Source organism: Doryrhamphus excisus, linkage group LG2, assembly GCF_037039965.1.
Source record: "Doryrhamphus excisus strain RoL-2023G ecotype Guam linkage group LG2, RoL_Dexc_Guam_v1.1, whole genome shotgun sequence".
Taxonomy (NCBI): domain Eukaryota; kingdom Metazoa; phylum Chordata; class Actinopteri; order Syngnathiformes; family Syngnathidae; genus Doryrhamphus; species Doryrhamphus excisus.
The window spans coordinates 1,835,402-1,850,825 of record NC_136358.1 but is presented as its reverse complement, the minus strand read 5'-3'; the positions used below and the strand labels follow the sequence as shown (position 1 = coordinate 1,850,825).

General features: G+C 43.1%; 1 protein-coding gene across 1 annotated transcript in view; it reads left to right on the top strand.

Annotated features, from left to right (window-relative positions):
• The window catches only part of LOC144901529 (uncharacterized), a 141,118-nt gene extending 126,031 nt beyond the window's left edge, over positions 1–15,087 (top strand). The window contains exons 4-5 of the mRNA XM_078795175.1: positions 1,450–1,606; positions 15,000–15,087. Coding sequence (XP_078651301.1) covers positions 1,450–1,606; positions 15,000–15,042 — 200 coding nt within the window. The 3' untranslated portion in view covers positions 15,043–15,087. The remainder of the gene's footprint in view (positions 1–1,449; positions 1,607–14,999) is intronic.
• The last annotated feature ends 337 nt before the right edge of the window (positions 15,088–15,424 follow it).

Below are 15,424 nucleotides of genomic sequence, written 5' to 3'. Positions count from 1 at the left end.
TGTGTTCGTCAACGCTCACCGCCTCAGCCTCCCGTTGTCGTGGTGACCGTCAAATCGAAACTTGTGCGTCTCTCTGGGATGAGCAAAGAATGCCGTATGAAAAGTAATCTTTGAGATGTGCCGGGCGGGCTGCACTTAACTCCATTAACTACATCTGATGCGTTGATGTCCATCACACACACACACACACACATATACATATCATATAAACACACACATATGTGATGGCAACTGATGTCAGATGGGTTCACTACCGCCTACTTCATCTCATCTCGTGTTTTCCTGCTGCTTCTGCCACTTATGTCATCTTGAATGTGAAATGCTGTCAGAACACTTTATCTCTCCTGCCTTATCTCCACTGTTTCCCCTCACACACACACACACACACACACACACACGCACACACGCACACACACACGCCATGCGGCTATCTGTCATCTCTCCTGTGGCCATCGTATTGTCCGCCTCATCTGTTCTTATCTGGTTCTGTTGTCCGTGACTTTGCCGTATTGCTCATCTCCTCCTGACCCAGAGTGGCTTGCTTGTAGGTCTGCCCTGCATCAGAAAATAAATATGGATTTTTTTTTTTTTGCGTATCATCTTTATACATAGCCCTGTGATTGGCTGGCCACCAGTACCCCGCCTCTCGCCTGAAGACAGCTGGGATAGGCTCCAGCACTCCCTGCAACCCTCGTGAGGATAAGCTGTAGAAAATGAATGAATGAATCTTTATACATATATGAGATATATATAAGATTTAACATCATCAACAACACTAAAAACAGCTTATTAGATATACTAAACATATCAATATGCGGAATAAAATTACGGTCTGAATACGCAGGACGGTCCAAAACACCAGCAACGTCTTTACATAGCCAGATGTCGTTTGATGCCCGTCAAGCACCCCAGATCATGATGGCGCCCGTTCTGTGTCGTGGGGAAAACATCTCAGGTGGGATCTCCTTGTCACGCAGTAACCGTGGAAACCAACAGGACCGTCAAGGTGTTTAAAAGGCGGTGTTCTTAAACCTTGATCACCTGATAAACAGCCTATTTAAATTAAATGGTTGTTGGTAATAAATTGATCATTTTTTTGTCAACAGTGCAAAATTCAGCCAATTTTAATCAGGAGCGTATAATTAATGGATGAGTCGACATGTAGCTTTTCCTCCAAAGGCTTTCTGATGGGCTGCGATGGCCTCGCAGTCAGGGAATACGCATTTCTTTGGCATCTTTGTGGTTAAACAAAGCAGGAAATTCCACGGAATATGACCTTGGAATCAAAGCGCTCTGTGGTATCTTATCTCATACGTATGTAACATAACACACGTATGTGTCTTCCCTATTTGCATTCCCTCCTCCTTGACCTCTTTTTTTCATGCCGGGTTATTCCAAGCTACTTAACGTCTTATTCATTCATGTTGTTTTCTCCGCTTGTCTCTCCAGATAACAGCTTTGCCACGTTCCTCCTCAGCTTGACCCCCTTCGCAAGGAGAGTCTGCAGACGACCTGGTGGGGTCAAGAAGGTCAGGGGTCACAGACACTGCCCGACAAAGACGTCCACATGCCTGTGTCAAAACACCAGCTGGCGCAACCATCACAGGTAATGTTGTTTACTTATTTTCCTTTTATGGCTGCATACATTGTCATTCTGTTAGATTCATTGTCAAGTGCATTGCTGGAGACGACCACAGTGTAGCCCACTGGCCATCCTTGAGTGCAAATGAAGTGTACCAGCTGTAATTGTAATTATCATTTCAAAACAAAAAAATTGCACATGCTACAAATCAAATTGCATATCACACAAAAACAAATATAGCATTGACTGTTTTAAATAAGTCCATATAAGTTATGGAATGTAGTAGATGCCATATAGCGCATACAACAACATAACAAGAGTGGTACAGGAAGACACAAATGTTAGCATAGCTATGTGAGCTAACATTACACATTGGTAGAGCCTAATTTTAAGATGTGTAGAGAAGCCTAGTTTTTTTTTAACAAGGCGTGGGCGGGCTCTTTTATCTTGGTGTGGGTCAGAGGTCAGATTTTTCTTTTGTATGGTGACCAGAAACAAGGGGCAGAGCCACATTCATTCATTCATTCATTTTCTACCGCTTTTTCCTCACAAGGGTCGCAAGGGTTGCTCAAGCCTATCCCAGCTGTCTTGGAGAGGCAAGGTACACCCTGGACTGGTGGCCAGCCAATCACAGGGCACATATAGACAAACAACCATTCACACTCACATTCATACAATTTGGAGTCGCTAATTAACCTAGCATGTTTTTGGAATGTGGGAGGAAACCGGAGTACCCGGATAAAACCCACACATGCACAGCGAGAACATGCAAACTCCACACAGAGATGGCCGAGGGTGGGATTGAGCCCTAGTCTCCTAGCTGTGAGGTCTGCGTGCTAACCACTGTTAAACTTTTGCAGGAATGTATTTTTATGTAAACACATTTTCTCATGCAAATTGTAAAGTTAATATTAAACTAGCAAGAGTATAAATTGCGTCATCAGATTTCAAAGCAAATAAAACCATCGAGCGTTTCCTTAGAGAAGGTTTGGAGACCAAATCTCAGCCGCCACCGCCTGCAGAATTTTGATGGCGTTTTGCAGGAAGTAACAGTGATAAACGCGGCACGGCTGTGAATCCATCTCGCTTCTCTTTTGCTGGCGCGTCGTCCCCGTGAGGCAAGATGAAATATTTGCTTGGAGACCTGGAATCGTGTGTTTTATCATTGTCTTCGCTTGGGTCTTCGATGCGGATCACTTTTACATTTTGTTGATTTAACGAAACACAAAATGATTTTGAAATAATAAAATGTAATGTTCACGGGGGATTGAGGTGTTTCATTATTAGCTAGTGACCGCTGAAGTGCATCACATGATCTATTTCCATGCTAATGTGTTTGTTCATATACTTTGACATAAATTACTTCAATTAGCTTTTTTCTGTACAGGTCATTCGTCTCCATTTGAGGCCTCACAGCGGTCTCGAAGCCGCCATGACAGCTGGTCATTTGATGTGAATATTGCGATGAAACATTTATGATGTTCACCGTGTGTGTTTATCGGTGAAGGGGAAGACCTGATCCTGCAGGGAATTGCAGTCTCCTCATCGTACCGCTTGTACGGCGTACCACTGACGATCGCAGGACAAGGGGTCTTTTGGTATATTTATATACCCTGTGTTTATTAGCGTCTGTGTGTGTGTGTGTTTATGCAAATGTGTGTGTACATGATGGATGAGGGTGACTTGGGGTCACGGGGGTTGCGATGTTCCCGCCAAGACAAACAGCTGCGCTGGTGTCTGCGGCAGGTGTTTCATAGCCACTCAGCACATTGAAATTAGTCAAATCAGTCATCAGCCCTCCAGCCTCTACGAAGCAGCATAATTGCCGTGTGTGTGCGTGTGCATGCTTGCATGTGTGTGTATACAATTACTGTTTCTGTTGATGCCGGCCACCATCAGCGATCGAATTGGTGTAAAGCTTTAAACTAGTAGAGCACTAACAAAAATTGTTATTTCAAAATCAGTAAATGTCTTACTCAGATGCCATCCCATAATCCCGACAGGTTAAAAGAACTGAAAATTGAGACCAGCAAATGTAAATATAAGTCATTGAAAGACTGATAAGAATGATATTATTCTACACTGGTCACGCGGTGTCAGTCGTGTTGCTGTAATCACAAGGATCACAGTTGATCACCAGAACAACAGGCTTTTATTGCAGGTTTGAATTATCTCACATCATCTCTACACTGTTCTCAAATATCTTACTTTTTATTTTTCTACACAAAATAAGATGAAAAATAAATAAACAAGAATAGAAGAACAAGAATAAAGAAAATCAATCAGTAATAAATAAATATAATAATAAAACTGCAAATAATAAAAACTTAAGAAACCACATATACTTGGTGGGTAGACAAATAATTTTTTTCAAATTAAAATGAACAAAGCATTATTAGAGCCCTGTAGACATGACAAAACACGACTATAGTCACATTTATACTCTTTTTATTTACAACATATTGCGCAACTGCAGGGTCTTGAGACACATGCTAACTCACAAACTAGAGAGCTAGCGACCTAAACGGTAGCCTTCAAGTTATTTCCTTTCAACTTAAATAGCCAAAAACTTACCACTTCCACACGGATAGGGAGGATAACTATTAACAGTTATTTAACCTTTAACATGAACATTAATCAAACGTAATCATTATTTCTGGGTACATGATACCATACAGCATCCATATCAAACTTTAACTTTAAACTTTCATATCAAGGCGGGGGCCTCAAACTAGTGTCCTGCGGGCCACATTTGGCCCGCGGGCCGTGTGTTTGAGACCCCTGCACTAGGCCATTTGTACCGTTTTACATAGGCATTCATTTTGAAGAGAACCACACATAAATTAAATGACGCGTTTATTACTGATCACAATAGAGGCCATAGACCAACTCTTCCAAAGCTGTTCATTGCGTTCACACTCACCAAATGTACTCTGGTTTTGGTGTACGATTGACCAAGTGTGAGTCCCTGAGGACTGCCACGGGCACGCATCTAAGCCCCGCCCTCTACTATGCCAATCATCGTCCAATCATTCACCGTGGTATCATCTTTACAAGTCATCTGCGGCGTCTCCAATGTGAACTTTCCACTTGCAAAGAACCTCAAAGCCACATGGGGAGTACTCGGCCGAGTGCAAGTTAAGGAACATGCCTCAAGTGACGCTGAATGTGGTTTGCGTTTAGTCGTTGCTAATGCGGTCTTCAAAGAGCCAAAGCCAGGTCGAAGAAGTTCCAGGTTTTGCTACGCTCCAAGAGCTAACTCAGCCATCAGACCGTTGCCGTTTTGGTAGTGTGGGGGGGTGGGGGGGTTGATTCCAACTTTTTGTCTTAAGCTGCCAGGCCGGAACGACCCACTTGGTGGCTTCAGTCCAGCTTTGGCCTTTCTAGCTGTGTTGCTATTAAAGCCAGCTGGTCTTGGCCTCTGGTAACACACAATGGCTTCTCATGGTGCCTTTTAATGTTATGTCCATAGTGGATACACAAAGGGAAATTCAGTGGGGGTGGGAGGCTTTAATTGTGCCCAGACACATGAACGTTGTCCTCCATCTTACTCCTATTTTATTCCCTGCTGAAATTGTTGAAAACAGAAATAATCTTGAAGACTACAGTACATCAAATGCAGTGAGTCCGCTTGGTTGAAGGTACAATCACACATGCAGCGTAGCTGACAGTAATGTGATCGCTCCTCGAGGGTTACTGAATGAACGCGATTGCTCCAACGCATGCGATACAGACATCGGATGAGAATTTGACATTTGAAATGTAATTTCCTTGACCTGTTCTGTATGCAACGTACGTATCTTTCAATTAGCTTTTTGTATTGGTGATAAAGTAAACAGCTATTAGCAGACACGCTAAGTAACAAAATGGTTATATATTTGATTCCTAGTCCATTTGTGATCTATGCCAAATTCTTTGCTCCATTCTGTTTGTTGAATGGTTTCAGGAAATGTAATTTGCCAATTTAGTTACTGCGCTCTTTGGCATGAAGGCTGCAGGAGGTCATGAAAGAGGCCGTTATTTGATTACAATACAGTATTTTCCTTAGTGTCGACAGTATTACTTGCTGTATTATCCAGGCTTCACCTTGTCTCCCCTCTGACATTTTTTTTTTGTTTTCCTGTTTCTCAGCATGCAACTTGGCCAAGCTGACATGGGCCACGTTGCCTTCATGTGCTCATGTTTAAAATGGGAACTGAGGAAAATCATGAACCCAAAACAAATCAAGCCCGAGGCTTGAGGAAGAAGAAGAAGTCCAGGCAGGCTAATGTGCTTTGTGTTGGGTCAGACCCAATGAGAACTTGGCTTTCAATCAAAGTGTGCTCCTTCAGCATGACAAACTACTTCCACACAAAAAGCACTGCGGAAAAAAAACTAGGTTATGTTGTTTTTAATGCAACAGCTTAATGAAAACTTGTGAAACTGTGCTATTTGTAGAGCTTTTTAGCGCAGATCCTGGTGCCCCGAGTCTTGAAAAAAGAGGTAGAGGAGGTCAGAGCCAGCAAAGGTCGACGCAGCAGCTCATAATTTGAGGATTTTTGATGCAGGTTTGGCTCACATGTAGCATCAGACATTCTTGTCTCACACTAAAGCAATATATTGTGGAAAATCCACATCCAATGAGGAAACTCCACATGTATCTCTATCACTGCTGTACTCGGTCCACTTCAGCCCGCAGGCGTGGCGCCGTCGCATTTCCTTTCATACGGATTAGCCACGCTCTGCCACTAATTGCGTTTAGCATTGGTTAAAAGCGCCTCATTTCATCTGTTGCTAATTAATTGAATTCTGAGCGTTGCTTGATGACGGGCCAAGATGTCACTTTCACTTGTAAGGGCTTGACGCTGATGTCCACACCCATCATCATCACGCCACGGTTGCTCCGCTTTGCCGCTTTGGAAATGATAAAAGTAGGATTTTGGTTCCAGAAAAGCATCACAGTCTGGAGTCTTCAAATGATTGGAGTCACCGGGGGCATCTTTTGTCACATATCTCACTAAAAGATTCTTGCTTCAGTTTACAGTGGAACCTTGGTTAGCGTCATTAATCCGTTCCAGAAAGCAGACTCAAACTGAAATGTATGCTAACAGAATACATTTTTCCCTTTGGAGCCTTGGTTAAAGTGATTAATCTGTGCCAGAAGGTCCGACTCAAACCAAAACGAACTCTAACCATGGCACATTTTCTCATAGAAATTTAATCCAATTAATCTGTTCCAAGATTTTAATAATTCTAGTCTTACATGCAGAAAATGATACAAAAATAATTACAAATGACAACTGATCGAAAAATTGAAAACAGAGGTACCACTGTAATCCAATGTAAAATCCTTTCCAGACTCCCCAAAAAATACTTTAGTTTGCAAAGAACCACATAGTCACCCACTGATGATGTCACAGGCGGACGACAAACCTCAGGGGCAATGACTTCCAGTTCCTATATTGTATGCTAACAAGGGAAATGAATGCAAATGAAGCAACGTTTTTAAGTAAATTTTAGATAATACCAAAAAGTACGCTAACCAAGGCGTATGCTAACCGAGGTTTGACTGAACTGAAATGTTTCCACATTCACATTATGGCCAGATGCATAAGGAGAATACGGGAAAACGGGAGTCGTGGTTTTCCTCCATTTGTAAATATTTTTATTTTGATTCTTGTGTGTGTTTTTTGTGCCACTTTGATATGTCTGGACTGAAATGACTATAAAGCTTTTTTTTAGACGTGCAAATCTTTCGTCTAGTTATAATAACATATGTGCATTTGGTTAGTTGATGTGGTCGAATCTATAATAATACTGCAATACTTTAATGATACAATAATGATGAAGTTAACAAAACAAGAGATTTCATAGAAAAATCCGCGGTTGAACGTGAGCAGGCACTTTTTAGTGATAAGACCACATCCCGGGCTTCCGTCAATGACATTTCTCAATGACTTCATCGATCTTGTGGAGAAATTTCAAGCATTTGCAGATGCTTTGGCGCTGATGTTGCATATTAGTTCGAAATGTGTTGCCTTTCCAAGCGCACTCATTTAATAGTTCATGAGGGAGCGTGAGTAGTTAGACAATGACAAAGAAGCACAAAGTGTTTATTCACAGCAGGGCTGCGGGGCTTGCTAAAACAACACAACATATTAATAAAAATACATCGCCAAAGGGGCCAGTTGGGGCATGTCGTGCGTTCCTTGCGCAAATGTAACCTTCAGCAACCAGAGTCAATGCCCTGCCTGGTTCTGACTTTGCGGGCACACAGGCCAAGAGCGTGTGAGTCAGGACTTCCACGCCATCCAAATTCCTATCAGAAGCTTTAGCCGGCATGCCGTGCCTTATCCCCATGAAAGCCATAAAATCCAGAGATTGGCGCTGGAATCTGGAATTGTGAGCGGCTAAATTGCTCTCCTTCCCAATGATTTTCAGCATTGCGGCGAGGAAGAGAAGCTTCATATTTGGACTTCATGAGTGGGTGCTGCAAAGCGTTGCACACGTCTACTAGATTCTTCCTGCTTTTCCCAGGGAAGAGTCACAAAAGTGTTTAAAAAAATGTGGACCTTCTTCTGGTGTCGCTCAGCATTGCGTGTCTGCTCTGCCGCTCCCAGAGGTTAATCCGACTTAGTTTGTATCCCAATCTAATGAGTTGGTCCGCTCGCCTCTGCGTCACTGCACCTTTAAGCTCCATTTTGAGATACTAATGCACACAAGTCATTAGTAGAAGATTTGCTTCTAGTTTTTGGTTATTTCTTAAATCTTGTTTCCTAATTCATGAATAGAAAACATCCCAAATAAAATTAGCATTTTCATGGCAGGACTCCAATAATCATTGCAATGCATTTTCCAAAGGTGACGCCACTGGCTAGTCAAAGCCAGCATGTATTAGCCACTAATAGCATGCACATGATGTGTCATTATGTCAGTCATGTTTCCCCCTCCTGCTTAAAGTTTGTAATGGTAATGGTGTAGTCAATTTCAAATATTTACACCATGTTTAAATGGTGTGAAATGCGCATAGATTGGTGTGAAACAGTGTTTGCCGTATTCGGATTTCTTTTTTTTTGTCACACTTCAGCTCATCAAATAAATGTAAATATTAGTCCATGACAACACAATGGTTGCAATCAAGTGGTTGGAGGATTTTTTTCCTGACTCATCTCTGTAGAATCTTATTTTGCCTAAAACACAAATATAATAAGTCTGCCATCATTGATGACTAAGGAAATTAAAAAAAAATTACATTTGAGAGGCTAAAATCAGAGGATATTTTCCATTTTTGCCAAATTGTCCATAGGTATGAATGTGAGTGTGAATGGTTGTTTGTCTATATGTGCCCTGTGATTGGCTGGCCACCAGCCCAAAGATAACTGGGATAGGCTCCAGCACCCATGCGATCCTCGTGAGGACAAGCGGTAGAAAATGAATTAATTAAAAAAAGATCATTAATGAAAAACTAAGAAAGTGTGTCAATTAATTAGATACTTGATTAATCATCAATTCATGGCTTAATATTGAAGCTCTGATAGAAAGTCGTACACGCCGTTGTTATGCGGCGCTCTGCCGTTTGAGTGCTCTGCCAATTATTAAGGCGACGGCTGTTTGCTGACTTGCCAGTTTCATGCTGCAAAAGTGCTGACTGTTGACTAAAAAGGGCGAGGAGGAGCCAGAGCAAAGACAATTGTCCCTGTGACCTCAGTGGAATCTATAAGACAACGTCCGGTCACATCATCTCAGCAAACACGCACACACACCGCACGGCTCTTAGATGACTGCGCCCGTCAACATTCTTTCAGCACAACCCACAGTAATTAACATACAATTAAAGGAATACCTCAAGAGCCGATATCTCCAAAGAGGTGATTGACAGCGCAGTGGCTTTTCAAATGAAAGTCTTGCGCCATCCACTGATGTGTTTTCAGATCCCACTCGCTGTGCTTGCAGGGGGACGTCTGTGAAATGATGAAACATGGGGGTAAAGTGGGCGAGTGCATGGGCTCCGTCTTTAAAAATAAAATATAAAAAATTTGTCTCGTGCTTTGTTTGCCCTGGGAGCCTGTCCTTGGGATGGGGGGCGGGGGGGGGGGGAGATTTGGCCAAAACAACCATGAAGAACCCACAACCACTGACCCAGTCACACAACTAAGAACACTCAAGGGCTTGTTAAATATTAAAGCATTGTGTGCTACGTGTCATAATGAGATATGCAGCATCTGCAAAAGTGTTGGGTCACCTTGCCTTTTTTTGCTGTACAGGAAGTGAAGGTGCTTGACTCATTTCTGAAGAGGTTAATCATATTTTCATATCAAAGTATGAGCATACACACACAGCAAAAGCGTGGGACTTCCTGAGGAGCAATGCAATATACAAAATGGAGTAAAAGTTAGGAGGGAAAGAGCCGCTTGCAAACCCAAATGCCCCAACCCTCATGTGGGAATATTAACAATGAGCAAGGTGAGGCCATCAGCTCAGAAAAAAAATATAAAAAAGAAATGCTGCAAACGTTTGACAGTATGAATTGCCTGTGAGAAAACACAGGAGTGATCATCATGATATATTTTATTCTATATTATAACATCTTTAGCGCGCAGATCTCACAGCTAGGAGACCCGAGTTCAATCCCACCATCGGCCATCTCTGTGTGGAGTTTGCATGTTCTCCCCGTGCATGTGTGGGTTTTCTCCGGGTACTCCGTTTTCTCCCACATTCCAAAAACATGCTAGGTTAATTGGCGACTCTGCCATCATTGATGACTGAGGAAATTTAAAAAAAATTACATTTGAGAGGCTAAAATCAGAGGATATTTTCCATTTTCGCCAAATTGTCCATAGGTATGAATGTGAGTGTGAATGGTTGTTTGTCTATATGTGCCCTGTGATTGGCTGGCGACCAGTCCAGGGTGTACCCCACCTCTCGCCCGAAGACAGCTGGGATAGGCTCCAGCACTCCCCGCGACCCTCGTGAGGATAAGCGGTAGAAAATGAATGAATGAATAACATCTTTGGTTTATGGAATGGAATTGAATGGAATTGAATGGAATTTAATGGAATTTAATGGAATTTAATGGAATTTAATGGAATTTAATGGAATTTAATGGAATTTAATGAAATTGAATGGCCTTTATTGTCATTATACAAGACGTACAACAAGATTGGAGAGCTTCTCCTTTCAGTGCAATCGTCAAGTTAAAAAAGATACAAGATATATACAAGAAATCCAAAATATACACATAATATTGCACAGGAGCATATACAGGAGCAGACATATTGCAGATATATTAATTTTAGTGCAATGATGAATGGTCTTAGTGCAAATAATGACTGGTGTATACAGATATATGTGTATACAGATTTATGTAGTCTCAAAAAGTGTTTTTATTTTTCATTGTACTTTTCTTAAAATTAATATTCAGATCTCATCTCTTATATCTTGTGCGTTATCTCGTGAATTGGGAGAAGACACCCCACCAAATGTCTTATTGTGGTGTAGTATATTGTATTATTGGTGTTCTTGTGCATGAAGATGCCCTGTGTTGCATCCCACTGCATGTATACTTAATGTAGTGTGCAGAGAGTGTCGACCACAGCAGTGATTTTACACTTTCAGCTTTATTATTCCAAGCGTATATCTGCGTAATGTCTTTACAGCAAAGCTTCTTTCAGGGTTCTCATGGTCGGAGCTTTCGACTGAGCCATCGCGGATCTGCAGTAGCAGCACCAGCCTGGATCTAATCTTCTCCCGCTCCCGACCATTTTTGCTCCCACCATCCAAGGATGTGAGTGATGGTCCGGGAGAGACACCGTGACTGATCCCCCCCAGGTCGTCATCCCCTGAAAGGCATTCTCTTTTGCACTCCCTGACTTGATCTCTGAGCATTTGCTGCAACAATGCAAAGTGATGCGTGTTGTAGTGATCACAAGTATCAGAGGTGCCACGATACTGGATCGGAGGTCTGTTGATAGAATTTAGACAGTTTAAAAGTGCTTTTAGTCAATCCTATTGGGAACACATTCTGTGTGTGTGTAGCTTTAATGTTATTGAGCTGTTTGCCCACGCCTGTCCCTGACTGAGTGTCTCCAAGAAGCGCTATTATGCATGTTATACGCTTGATACAGATATAGTACCCGGTAACTCACTGACATAATAGATGGCATATATCACATTCACATTTTAACAATAACGTAATGCTAGGTTAGCCTGTTTGAAAAAAAAATGATTCAACTTGCAGTTCCCATGTTTGTAGCTGACTGTTGGTAGAGCTTTGTGTTCAGATGTGTAGCGAAGCCTGTGAGAAGTTTTTTTACTTCATGATGCTACAAAAAGACCCATCTTTTTTCCTTTGGGGTGGCCAAGGTGAGACCATTACTCACATATGAGCGACAATAAGTTGATACCTGAATTGTCTAGATGGCCAGTCTGGTGGCCACGCCCACTACTGGCCACCCCGTAGCTCCTTTTGAACCATCTATTAGAGCAATTAATAACTAAGCAGTGTCCTTTAATGCATAGTTTCTGGATTCTGGTTTCCACCATGATGGAGGAGTGCATAATACAGAAGTGGATGCCGATGGGCACTCTGTTTTAACTCAAACTCCTTGGTTTACAAGCCCGCTCATACTGCTACACAGAGCTTCCAATATTAATAGATTTATGTGCTGAATCCCGCTTCAGAATTGACTGGAACATACCAAAATAATCATGGAAAATGTACCTACCGCTTGCAGTCCGTGCAAGATGTTCCTGCACACGGAAAGTTGTGTGCTGCAGTGAAATGCATCCAACCTGAAACAGCAGTAGGCTGGAGCAAACAGCATAGTTATGTTTGTCAAAATGATGCCCCAGCCATGGGGGTGGTCACTGGGGAGGCCGAAGAGAGACCAAGGCTGGCCACGGCCACTCTGTAACTCAAAAACTCTGTGCCCCATGAAAAAAGTCTGTCAGGGACCCTAACTTTCCACCCCATGCGGGGGCCCCTGACTCACAATATCCACCTTTGTCTCCCCTCAGTTCCTAATGAAGCCTCCCTCCTCCTCGTCTGTACAACGACTTCTGAGTAGTTAGAGGAGTGTTTGGAAAACAAAGGAAGAACTCGGCAGGTTAATGAGGCCGGGAGGTAGCTTTGTGTCGAGCCCCATCAGTATTCGACGGAGAGCTCAGTCGCTCTCCCAATAATATCCTAGTCATTTGGGTCAGACACGTCACTGCCTCAGTGAAGGACACACACACACACACACACACACACACACACACAGTTTAATAGAAACCTCCTCACTCTCTGTAATCATTAGCGACGGCAACTCTCTCTTTTTTTTCTCATCCCTTCATCCATCACTTACACCTCACTTCCACCCTTACATAGCACCCCTACCACCAATGAAGATAAACTAGCCCATCATGTATGAATTACAAATAGCCAGAAGTGGACCCTTCTTGGTGAAGTAAAGTAGTCCAGGCCAACCATAGTCAGACCAGTGTGCAGGTTCCTCAATCAGTCCCTACCATAAACATCTGCAGCTGAGGAGATTCATTCATTCATTCATTCATTCATTTTCTACCGCTTTTTCCTCACGAGGGTGGCCAATTAACCTAGCATGTTTTTGGAATGTGGGAGGAAACCGGAGTACCCGGAGAAAACCCACGCATACACGAGGAGAACATGCAAACTCCACACAGAGATGGCCGAGGGTGGAATTGAACCCTGGTCTCCTAGCTGTGAGGTCATTATTCATTCATTCATTCATTCATTCATTTTCTACTGCTTTTCCTCACAAGGGTCGCGGGGGTGCTGGAGCCTATCCCAGCTGTCTTCGGGCGAGAGGCGGGGTACACCCTGGACTGGTCGCCAGCCAATCCCAGGGCACATATAGACAAACAACCATTCACACTCACATTCATACCTATGGACAATTTGGAGTCGCTAATTAACCTAGCATGTTTTTGGAATGTGGGAGGAAACCGGAGTACCCGGAGAAAACCCACGCATTCACGGGGAGAACATGCAAACTCCACACAGACATGGCTGAGGGTGGAATTGAACCCTGGTCTCCTAGCTGTGAGGTCTGCCACTCGCCCGCTGTGCCGCCTGAGCTGAGGAGATATTTAAAATAAAAAAATATATCTTATTTAGTGTCATAATGTCATGTTGGTGGATGAGGTCTACGTGTTTGTGGGGTCTGCATAGTACTTGTCAACCATTTGTGAGGTCAGTTGCATGTCGGCCATGTTTGTGGTGCATGTTATGTTAGCTTGGTTTGTAGGTTCTATCTCATGTCAGACATGTTTGTGGATTATGTTGCATGTCTGCCATGGTTCTGGACGTTGCCGCACACCAGAATCTGTTGCTTCCATGCTGCTGGAGTTTGTTGCATGTCAGCCATGTTTGCTGAGTGTGTTTGCTTGATTCCTTGTCTCTCGGGTTCCTGAATTTTCCTACAAGAACCCTCCCAGCTCCACCATCCATCTCCTCGAGGGTATGAGCTATGTGCTATTTGTTTGCGTTCCTCTGATACATCACACTCACAATAAACTTATGAATCGTTGATCAGCTCAGTGGCCTGTGCTTTGATGCCGGCCTCTGGGAAGAGCAAAGAATAATTAATATTCATGCTATTTATTTACGGTTGCAACTTAGCTGACTCTTAGGGGGCTTGATATGGGCTATTTTTAGACTAAGGAAGACAAACTGTGCTTAAAATGCATTTTGCTACGACAGCCAAAACTATTAGAGACCTCCCCGAAGGTGTGTCCAAGAGACGTTCCTTGCCAGTGGGGGTCGTAAAAGACAGTAAGTGACTTTAGCAACACACACACACACACACACACACACACACAGGCTGATTATGTAGTCATCCCATACATTTTTTGGGAAATAGCGGTGGCCTTTGGTGAAAGTGCGGACTCAGCGCTGCTTGCTTTGACGAGGCTGGAGCAAACAATGTGATGGCTCCACGTTGATAGACCTTTTTTTTTTTTTCCAGTGATGAAACTTTTTGAAAGAGCTCTCTTCGACTCGCCCGCTGTCATGGGACCAAAGGAAAAATAAACACAGATAAGAGCTGAAGCCGTACGACAAAATAGCAAAGATAAGGGGCGATAAAAGCAGCGATTGAAAAAACCGAATTGTCTTAGTTGTCTGTATTCACCTTGCGCTGGAAGTGCGGCTGAGCTACCTGTGTCTCCAAGGAGAACATTGCTGCTGTGATTAAGGCGTTGCAGTGCAGCCACAGGGTGATACCTGGCATAGATTCAGCTGGCTCCGCCCCCTTTGTTCTTGCCCTCCATCCCCTCTGCGCTAAGCTGTGACTGTCAAGCCTGCAGCTTAACGGTGCAGTGTGCATGCCAGGCCATGAGGTGGCAATGTGACCTGTTTACCTCAAACACAATAAATACAGCAAGCACTGAACCATTTCCTGAATGTTTATCCTTTCAGGATATGGAAGAAGATCCACGATGGAGCAAACAAACAAGAGTAGAATCCACCCTGGAGATGTTTTCATCTCAAGGTAAGCAGCAAGCATCTGTTTGGTCTTTAGAGCTTCTGCAGCACATCTGAACCAGTCCAGTTTTTAGTCCAAACATCTGTCTGTGATATCATTTTTGTGTGGTTTTTCGTATTTGTCTTCACCCCCTTGCTCAATGATGCAAAGGTCTCTTGCATTAGTGTTTGAATTCGTCACGACTAACTTGCTTGTTTGACCTTTCCATCTGTCAGTACAGTGCCGTTCTCCCGAGGTCGGCCACATTAGACTCTTGTTGTGCTCCCCGAGGTCAAAGGGCAAATGGGATATCCTTTCAAATTGCGTGTATACCACATTTGCGTACGCCCGCAGAGAGCAGTATTGGTGGTATCAAAGG